This window comes from Lissotriton helveticus, chromosome 1_1 (genome assembly GCF_964261635.1).
Source record: "Lissotriton helveticus chromosome 1_1, aLisHel1.1, whole genome shotgun sequence".
In the NCBI taxonomy this organism is placed as follows: Eukaryota; Metazoa; Chordata; class Amphibia; order Caudata; family Salamandridae; genus Lissotriton; species Lissotriton helveticus.
This window is the reverse complement of record NC_136057.1, coordinates 1,181,816,610-1,181,827,835: the sequence shown is the minus strand read 5'-3', so window position 1 is coordinate 1,181,827,835 and position 11,226 is coordinate 1,181,816,610. Positions and strand designations below refer to the sequence as shown.

At 38.5% G+C, this 11,226-nt stretch overlaps 1 protein-coding gene across 3 annotated transcripts in view; it reads left to right on the top strand.

Annotated features, from left to right (window-relative positions):
* Positions 1–11,226, top strand: part of PTPN12 (protein tyrosine phosphatase non-receptor type 12) — a 445,738-nt gene that overhangs the window by 72,276 nt on the left and 362,236 nt on the right. For all 3 annotated transcript variants that reach the window (XM_078679268.1, XM_078679259.1, XM_078679277.1), the window contains exon 2: positions 6,076–6,184. In XM_078679268.1, coding sequence (XP_078535394.1) covers positions 6,076–6,184 — 109 coding nt within the window. The remainder of the gene's footprint in view (positions 1–6,075; positions 6,185–11,226) is intronic.

Below are 11,226 nucleotides of genomic sequence, written 5' to 3'. Positions count from 1 at the left end.
TCCAAACAAACCGATACGGACCACAGCGTGTCTTTAGTAATAAAGTATAGTTTTATTGCTTTATAGCGTTCTCATCGTCCAGCATGACGTGTTTCGACAGTGGAACACTGTCTTGCTCACATGACATGCCATGGGCCAATCCGCAATATATAGTGTCACATCATTACAAAAACGGGTGTCCAATTGTCCGGCTATTTCAAATTCATAGACGTAGAAAACATGTTCTAATCCTTCCACCGTAAACATTGTGCAATCTTGAAATAGATATATGTTCCGGCAGTTATATATATATAACTGATATAAACGAAACATAAATTTTACGCGAGTGCTAAAGTGCTAGTGCATGCAAAATAAAATATGTAGTCTACTATTGATCTATCACCAGTTAATACTTTGATCGAAAAAAGAAAATAGCATAACTGTAGACTGTCTCTAACGTGTAGCCATGAGATGCTCATCTATTCATATTGCTTCTACCTATATACATAAAGTGCATGTGCAAATATACTTAATTTCATTAAATATAATGCAAAATGGCAACATCTATAAATTCTGAATGTTACATCACTAATCATCCATATGTGAACAAGGCTAAATCCGAAGTCATTGTTATATCTCATGTACACTTAAGCCCAGGCTTCAGCCACATAAAAGACTGGTAAAACCAAAGGATAAAGGATAAATACTGGACATCCAGATAAAACCCCTAGTAAAACCACGTCCCTCATCAGGTTAAAAACTCAGATAAGACTCAGTAAAGACACGCAAAGTTGGGAGAAAAGCACCCCCCCATCGCCACCCCACGTAGCTGTTGATACACTTCTTTGTTGAACATAAAGTAGTTATTATTCAGGCGTAGGCTGATCATACTCAAAAGCATCTTGTTATGCTGATAATATTTGCAATCCCTTTTGGATAAAAAATGTTTTGTTGCTGCTATACCATCAGTGTGTTGTATGCTGGTATAGACTGAATTAATGTCCATAACCAGTAAGACATATTCCTGTTTCCACTCCATTGTCTGTGTTTTTGATAGGAAATGCCCAGTGTCTCTTATATAAGATGGTAACGCTTCAACATACTCATGAAGGAAATAGTCCACGTATTTGGACATAGGTTTCAAGAATCCTTTTTGTGCTGATATTATGGGCCTCCCCGGTACTGGAATTCTGGTGTTCTTATGCACCTTGGGAATAAAATACAGTGCTGGTGTAGTAGGATGATCATTTTTTTTTTAAAACTAAATTAATTTTTACTAAGGAGACCCATTCTTTTCCATTGAGAAAGTTATTTAAAAACGGATTCCTTGATACTTTTGAGATCACAAAAAGCAGCCTTTTTGTAGCGTTGTGTGTCTCCTAGATGTTTTTCTGTTTCCTGCATGTACAGATTCCTAGGCCACATTATTATATTGCCCCTTTGTCATATTTATTAATGATGATGTTATCATTTTTTTGTAATTTCCGCATTAGTGTGGAATATTGTCTTTGTGTGTCTTTGTTGTTCTTTTTGCACTATTTATTTGTTTTAAGTCTTCCACAACTCGATCGCTAAACACGTCAATAGCATCCTTTGGCATCCAAAGTCTTGTATTTGGAACCGTGTGGGCGGTGCCCGTGGAAGTCAGAATCTTTGGAGTGTGGAATATCTCACCTGCTGAATCAACTAGCCCAGAAAAAACAAACCAAATTAGAACTGCCGCAGAATTGAAATATGTTGGTTATCATAGCAGCATTATGTATTTGTTCTTTCCTGTTGGAGGAACTTAAATATTGGCTTATCAACATCTTCAACCACTTTAGGATTAGATAATGCTGGCAAGCAGCAATTTCTGTATGTGAAGCTAGTTTGCCATTGTGACACCCACGATGCATTACATTTATGGTAAGGGCAGACAAATACCTAACAGATGGGGAGCTATGGGGAGGGGCATATAATTATGAGCAATGAGCCACGCTGAAAGTAAATAAGACTCCTAAGCACATATGAAGAACAGACACTATAAAGTCAAATTGATTTGCTTTTGAATCCCATGCCTCCTACCTGCCACTCTTCTTCTTATGCTGATCTGAATTGGGTTTAATTTGACTTCTATAAAATCATTTTATTAGCTGTACATGAATCTTTTTTATCAAAAAAGCTTCGTTCTTTAATTAGAGATGTTAAGAGCATGAAGCACTTTATTGTGATAGTGTTTTATAGTTTATATTAACCAAAATGCATTTTTTTTATTTTTTGCTACCATAGCAATCTCTAAAATGTTGTGCTGTAGCATACTTTGAATCATTTGACCAGTGCCCTCAACGTTTCTCACTTCAGAACTTTTTTTTTTGTCAACTCTTTTTTATTGGAATTTTTAATAAGCATTTTCAACAACTCAATGTACGCACCTTATACATCAATTACGATTACCCCAGTGCTCCATGATCGGTACACTGAAGTAATCAGTCGCTACGAAGACACTAGCATATTATGACATACACGTGAGGCGACTGAGTTCCGGGCCTTCGTGCATGGCTGTAGCTCGTGTCTCACTTCAGAACTTTAAAGGGCATCCAGTGCTTCCAAAAGAAGATTTTTTTGCATGGTCATTGATTCATTTGGACTACAAAAATGATCAAACAATTAAAAACATTTTTAAATGTCCCGTTTGTATGTTCCTCTTTTTCAAGTGTATTCCCACAGTTCTATTCGATTCGTCCACATTAAAAGAACCTCTTCACCATTTGGAGGTAGCCACATTCTAGATGAATGCTGTCTCAATATTTTCAAATCACCCAGTCTCAAGAGATGCCATTATTCTGTGATCATGAGTGACTTTACTTCAAAATCAGTCACTCTCTACTCTCATTTTCTGGATCTTTTTTGTATTGATTGCTGATTAAAGAGTGGACCATCTCTAGTCAAATCTTTCAAAATGACATACAGCTGGTTATATTTGATCACCTTTTCATACGTCTTGATGTACTTTGTGTCATAAAAAGTAAATTGCTTAACGTTTAACAGTTTTGTGGTGATTCTCTCCATCAGAACTACAGGATGGCAAGAGTCTGCTTGTAGTGTTGCTTTTGTGGAAGTCTTTTTTTTTTCCTTTTGGCTACAGGTTTCAGGTAACAATTTATAGATTAATGTAGAGAAGTAATACTCTTTCACAATAATTATATCAAAAGATCTTTTCACCCTTCATATATTAAAATGTCATCTGTGTCTGAGCCAGGTGACCTGTTTAATTTAATCAATATCAGATTGTTCCCACGCAAATTTGCACCCATTCTTCCACAGTCTGTTAGAATTTTTCTTCAGTCAGAGCAGCTATCAGTCTATGCAAATTTGATGAACAATTTAGTGTTCTGTGAAAGTGGTTGAATAAATATTCAAAAAAATATCTCCCAGCTCTTAAATCAAAATGTCTAAATGGTGTGTAAAGTGCAGAGATAACCATTGTTATCAAGCATTTGCCTGATTACCAGTGGATTGCATAGATATTTTGATTTTTTTTTTTTAAAAACATGTGGCTTTTTGTACATCTGAGGAACATTGTAAGACTAAATTCAGTAGGAATGTATTGATGCATAGGGGCACAACACCATGTCTGTGTCTGACACTGGGACTCCGGAGGGATGCTTCAGTGCCTTATGTATTTGTGCACTGTGTAATTTTATAACTAGAACTGCGCATTGGTTCAACTGTCATTGAAGGGGTTTTTAGAAGAGGTTTTGCAAATCTGTCACTGTATCCAAACCAAGATGGCAACCCAGTCAATCTGAAATTCATACATTATTATAGGTGTCACTGTTCTGTAGCCTTTGTATTTTGATGACAACCCTTAGTCCCTATGTATACAACTGTGCGGCTCTAAATGCTAGCAATATCATTCCAAGTTCTTCACCTTGCTTATTCCACCTTTGATTCTTTCCCGCCTATTTGCTGCAGCATAACCAAACCAAAAAATCATCTTGTTTGTTATTCTTTAGAAGTAATCCAAACAAGCTTTAGAAATGGCCAGGTGCGTTCTCCCGTACTATTGGCATCTTTTTCCTCTAGTGCTTTGAACAACCTTTGAAAATGCTACACATTTTTCAACACTGGTTTACCTCTGGCATTGACAATTCTTGATTGGATTGATTTTATATTAAATATTTTCCCACTGTTAGAGTAGTGCGGCTTGCATCAAACATTTGCACCTGTATGCTTGAAGCAGCTATTACAGGACGCATGTACTAGTGGGTGAGCAGGACATGCTCCACTACCAGTCTGACATTTAATTTCCCCAAATCGATCTCTCACACTAGTCTGCATTTATTCACTGCAGTTCTGGCTGATGGAAATAGCTGTATAAATACCTTAATGATTCACTCCGATAATCCTTTCAATACAGTTGTATAAAGTTAATAGTTCGGTGGGTAAAGCAAATGCTAGATTCTAATGAGCTATTATTAGGCTGTCCTGTTTTCAGTTTCTATTTTTGGTAAATTCTGGTGGGGTTTTTTCAGTGTTTTCAATATCTTAAAAAACAGTTATCAGTGGTTACACATTTTCACGCTACTAAAAACAACAGAAAAAGTGTTTTTCCGGTGTTTATGGAACGTTTCGCTTTTATCATTCCTTATTTTCTGCACTGAAAGAACATGGTATATAAACAGTGAACGTATAGTGTATATGAGGTCCAAAGAGATTTTTGCAAATTAATCTTATTGTAGTACACCATACAATACTTCTTCAGTGAGTCTTTGGTCATGTGCGCTCGCGCTTTCCTTCCCATGTAAACTTCTGTGAAAAGGCCCTCTCAGCATTCACAGCCCCTTGGGCTGAGAACCGTCAGCTAAGGGGCAGAGTTGGTATCTTTGAAGCCACATAAAGCACGAAATGATAAATATTTGCATTTTAGTTCCTGGGCATAAGAAAACAGTGCACCAGAATGGACTAAAAAGTCAACAGCATCCCTCATTAACTCTGAAGATTGTAAAGATGTTTTCAGCATACCATCTAATAAGTGGCATGCATCTCCTACGGAGAATCACTTCAGCTCGGGTATCAATTTTGACCGGTCATCACACAAATGTTTTATATACGTAGCTGAATCACTACAAATACAAACAATATCACTCCAATCTTTGTTGAACTTAGAAAGAACCTTTTTTGCAGAGCATAACAAGTGACACTGCGTTCCATGTTTTCCAAAAGTCTGGTGTTACGTTTTCACCACTATCCCAGATGCTTGGTGATAGATATACTTGTCACTATACCTTGCATTTAATGTTTAAAGCCTGAGGTGTTGGCAATTCACCTACTATCAATACTGACCCACTAGAAACTATGGTCTGATGTATTAAGGGTTTTTACCCATTCTCTGTGGGAAAATGTGATGACACATATTAGGAAAGATTTTTATGAAACTAGCCATTTTACCTATCAGTGAAAGAATCAAATGCAGCCAAAATATCAAATGGGAGTTTGATGTGTCCTGATTTTCTACAGTTTGTAAAATAATTAAACTAAACCTAAAACTTGAAACTAAACCCTGCATATTTAGACCAAAGGCCATAAAACTGAAAAAAGTAAAAGGAAGAAGAAACCATATTTTAGTGGCATCCCTAAAGAACAAAACTCAAGCAGAATAATGTTAGCCAGTCTTTCTTACTGCTAGCTTGTATAACAAAGTTACATTTTATTGACCCCTTCAGTAAGAACAAAATGACTCTTTCACTTTCTTTTTCCTTTCTTTGAATGGTTTTTAGTTTGTGGTTGTGCAGGTGTTTTTTCAGTGTTTATGTTTTCACCGGTGAGGGCTATTTTTCTTTCAGTGGGGTTTTATCAGTTATTATAGGTTTAAACCTAAAACCCCACAGCCTAGCTATTATATAATGTAGATTGATGTTCATATCCTAAAGTGTATTTCTCCATCCTCTTTCTAACCTGCAAAGTTTTTTTTCTCACCATGGTTACGTTTAGCTATAAAAACAATCTCCTTGCATCCTGTGGTGTTTTATTATTTCCTTTGTAGTGTATTGCCAAATGAATGCAGATAAAGTTTAGTATATTATTGTCCTAAATAATTTCCTGTTTTTTTTGCAGAAATTACGAAGATTATCTACAAAGTATAGAACAGATAAGATCTATCCAACTAGCACTGGTGAAAAAGAAGACAATGTCAAAAAGAACAGATACAAGGATATTTTGCCTTGTAAGTCAAATTTAATTAATATTTATTAACACTTCGCTATTTTCTGTGTTTTGTACTGTTAGATGTATAGCTTTAGATAGATTTATCCGTAGCAGTTACTTTGTTTGCTATTTAACTAATGTCTTATAAACATTTAGGCAATATTTTTGTCAAATGCATTTTCTACAATGACTTTTGTGATCTTCACTTTCCTTACTGTTGTTCTGTGCTAGAGAGATTCTTTGGAGGAGAAAGTTCATGAGAAACCACAGTTTTTTCATCCACACAGTTATTGTCATTACATGCAGTTCACTACATGTTTTCTTAGTCATTAGAAAAAAAATCAAAATCCACCCACCTATGCACTTGAGAGCCCTCTCGCTTTCACCATCCCTGGATATCCTGTTGAATCTTATTTCCTGTGAAACAAAAACATATAAATGTCGAGTCAAACCAAGCATGTGTCGTTTTTGCACAATACCTTCTATGGTATTTACATCCTCTACATGGTCTGCATGAGGCAATGCATGAAACAAAATAAGCAATGTAAATGTGGTCAGTCAAGCATTATATAAATCTATACTAAAGTAGGCTATACCAAGCAGAGAAGGAAACTTTGTTCTGAACAAAAGGCTCTCCTGGTGGATAACCAAGCTTGGACCTTAACAAATGCAGAGGTTGCAGCAAAGAGACACACTCCTGATGCCATGGAAGCTATGTGTCGGCCAAATTCACTAGACGGGAGCTTAGAGATTTCATTATTGGGACTGCGTTTGTGAAATGGAATAAGAATGTTGCTCTGTTGCGAAAATGGGCATCCCTTATGGACTCCACACAAGTATGCTCACCCTTACAGTGGATTGCCCTTTATAGTGGCAAACCCAGCATGACCATCTGGAAATGGAGTACAGAACCTTTGTACATGAAGTTCCTTTGGCAAAAAAACGATTTTGCCCCAAAGAGGAAAATATAACCGTAATCTAAATTCAGACTTGTTGCTGGTGGTTTTACACAATAACACACTCATGGGTGCTGGCGCTACTTCTATGTACAGTTAACAGACCGACTTCACATGTCAATCTGGTTCAGGTGAAGTTAGGAATCCCTGACTGGTCCTAGGAAAGCTGCTAGTCTTAAAAATCATCAGGCTTAAAACAAAGTATCTTTCATTGCAGATAGCGTTTTACTGATTAAAGCATCTCTTGTTGCATCTTCGCTCCTCCTGAACATGAGGTACTTGTATTTGTCACCCAAATTAATTTGCTTTTCCAGTAGACCTGTCCTTCATAGTTCTGAATGTGACTGCATAGGCTCTTTAAATGACTAAATAATAAACAAAATAGTTTGTCATTTATCTACTACATCATGAACGTGATTTTTCTGCGAAAGGCTGTATCTTCTTTGTCAGACCCTACACAGACCCACACCTTTTCAAAACGGAGCGTTTGGTTGGACAAATTTACTTTCACTAGCCTGTCTCTTTAGGTATGCCTTAGAAGTCCAGTAGAGAGAAAGTAAAGTCTTCATAAGATCACTGTTTAGGATGTACTTGCTGTGGTTCTGCCCTGGGGCTCTGATAGTGGGATTCCTTAATGTTCTTGGCCATGATTGCTTCTTTGAGACATATATTCAGACCATATAGGAAAACACTTTTCCACCAAGCCAATTGATATTTACGTACTCTAATAAGGCTAAAGTTTTAAAACTTTCACTTTATGGGAGCTTTTTAAGTAGCCCCTCCTTTGTTGGACCTTCCTCTTTAAAGGGACCTCGCCTAATTTGCTCACATTTAGTGCTCAAGGTATTTTGAAACCACAGCCTGTGGCAACTACACTTTTCTCTCATGGATGACTTTCTTCCTGGTCGGTATTTTTTCATCCTGAAGAGTATATGACTGCTAGGCTCTGTGTGCCACAGAGTTGTATTATTTTCCCCACAAATTTCTTCCAAGTACAACCTTTTTTTTTTTTTTTTTCTTTTTTAAATCAATGTATTTGACTTTTTTTGCAAATCCTACGAACATGTAATGAAAAAGAAACAAAGGTAAAACGGAACTACTTGTGTTGGCATGAACATCTCGATCTGCTTAGAGACTATCAAGGTCGCCAGACGTGAGAAGATCTATTATACTATACAAGATCAGCCCCTTCGGCACTGCACCTTAAAACTCTGAAGAAAAAGAGAAACGCCTACTTCAGGAAAATCAAGCGCACTAAATCAGATTTCTTTAGCCTTCAGCTCGATCAAGCAAAAAAAACGGCCTAAAAAACTATTTGAACTAATCAAAACACAATCCAAGGAACAACCCCAACATTCACATAGCACAATAGGTGATATACCATCATGTGAAGACTTCTCTGCTTTCTTCAATCTAAAGACTGATAACATAAGGAGTGATCTGTGCAATGACGTAATCCTTTACTCAAACCCCCACAGCATAACACCCACTGAACCTAAAAACAATGCTGCATGGTCATACTTTGACACCTACTCAGAAGAAACAATTGCCAAACTGCTCAGCACATTGAAACCCTCTAATCACCTCACAGACCCTCTTCCTGCCAACACTGTTAAAGACTTCATCCCATTACTCCTCCCACTCTGGACCAAAATAATTAACAGTTCACTTCAACAAGGACTCATCCCCGACTCACTCAAAATTGGACAAGTTACACCTATACTCAAGAAACCAACAGCGGACCCTACTGACCTAAACAATTACCGTCCTATTACCAATATTCCCACACATGCAAAACTGTTGGAAAAATGCGTACAACTTCAATTGACAAAACACATTGATCAGTTTGACCTCCTCAACCCTCATCAATCTGGCTTCCGAGCAGGGCACAGTACTGAAACTGCTATGACACACATAATCGATGACGCACTCCAAATCCTAGATCAAAACGATACCTGCCTCCTCATCCTTCTTGATCTCTCCTCAGCATTTGACACTGTCAAACACGAGAACTTACTCGAGCTGTTAAACACCAAAATGGGTCTATCTGGGACTGTTCTCAAATGGTTCACCTCCTTTCTGCATAACAGGGCTCAGAAATTCAAGAGCAACAACTTGATGTCCCCACCATTGCCTGTAACTTTAGGCGTCCCACAAGGATCTTCTTTATCCCCAACATTGTTCAATCTGGTCATGGAACCTCTCACCACCTTGTTACAAGCATCTAATGTACAGTTTCACATGTACGCTGACGACACCCAACTATATCTCAAATTACAATCTCCCAACGACATCAAACTTCTGAACTCAACGCTCAGAAACACCCAATCATGGCTTGCCGATAATCACCTCAAACTCAATGCTCTGAAAACTGAGTTCCTTCTGATCTCACCTCCAGCGAAAATCTCCACCACTCAAACTTGGCTTAAGCACCTAACTGCACTCAATGTCCAACCTACCATCGTGGACTCGGCGAAATCCTTAGGTATTACACTTGACACCAATCTCAACATGCAGCAGCACATCAGCAAGGCAACTAAGGGAGCTAATCACCAAATCAATACCCTGAGGAAACTTAAACCTTTCCTCCCTGCCAAGGACTTCCAAAATGCAGTACAAGCCCTAGTCATTCCTCGCTTAGACTACAGTAGCGTCGCCCTTTGCGGACTCCCTCTATCTACAACTGCACCCCTGAGAGCCTCTTTGAACGCTGCAGCAAGACTCATCACTGGATCAAAAAACACTCTCATATTTCCCCTGACTTAAAATCCCTGAACTGGTTGCCTTTTGAAGCCAGAATACATTTGAAAATTGCCTGCATGACGCACAGAGCTGTACACCACAACTCACCCGGCTACCTCACTCAAAAACTGACAATATCTGGCGGCTCAAGAACCACTAGAAACACAAAGAATCTTCTCCTGAAACCTCGTAGATTCCGGAAGGAAAAAACATATAAGCGCTCTTTTTCCGGAATGGCACCCAGGATCTGGAACTCACTCCCGAAACCAGACTTATCTCCTCCTCTGCATTCTTTGAAAAAGAAGTAAAAGCTATCCTCATGACTAAATTCACCTGAACTTGTACTTTGGATCTATTTAAGACTCTACACCTATCTGCACTATTGTTTGTCTGATTGTCGATATGTATCACTGGTTTTAGTCAATTATTATGCTCCCCCATGTACCTACCCTATTTTGCTTTTCATTTTTTACCTACAACTATTCTTTGCTCAAAAGTTTGTTAATCACTCCCATGTTTCCTGTTTCCTTACCCCCTGTATCTGTAAAGCGCTCTGATATCTGCAAAGATCTTGTTCGCGCTATATAAAACTTTCAAAATAAAATAAAAATAAGTGTTCTTTTGCTAGTTAAATGGCTATTAACTTTTTCCCACCCATCGCTCAATGTCTTGCAGTAAGGTTTATTTATGGACACTGGGGCTAGATTTTCATGTCCTCTACTCCTGATTCGCTCCCTTCTCGAACAAGCCTGTCAATGTATGCATTTTTTCTTGATTTCATTGTCTGGGAAGTGTCATTCCATTCTCCAGCACCCTAGCTGGCCCTTCATCTAGTTGGGTCGAGTTAACTAGACAACCCATGCGCTGTCTGTGAGGCGTACTGTGGCTTACCAAGTTCAGAGAGAGGTTTGGAACCTACCCATTGCTTTCCATTCGTTGGCTCTCCTTGTAACTCTAATTTGCCTGTTTCCTAATCATGTCTGAGCTGCAATCTTGTGTTTGTCCCTCCCATGGAGCATACCACCATGCGTTGCTTTCATTGACCTGCATTGCTGTTTCCAGTGCTTGCTTTTCAAGCACTACTTTTTTTCTGTGTGAAGCCCTCCATGTGAGCGCATTCTTTTTGAACTGTTGCCCTTGTGCATTTTGCACCCCGTGCACTCTGTGTTGCTCTCGGTCACCCGAGTGTCCCCCTCCGTTTTGTGCTCACTGTGTCTTCCCTACTCCCTCCGTGTTGCCTCCATCTGCCTCCAGTCCTCTTCCTTGTTGCTTTGGCTCGTTTAGTTGCTTCAGTTCTTGATGTTTTCATGAGGGCCGCAAGGACTGCTTCTATTTCGTGCTTTTACTTTTGTTTCTTGGGGTC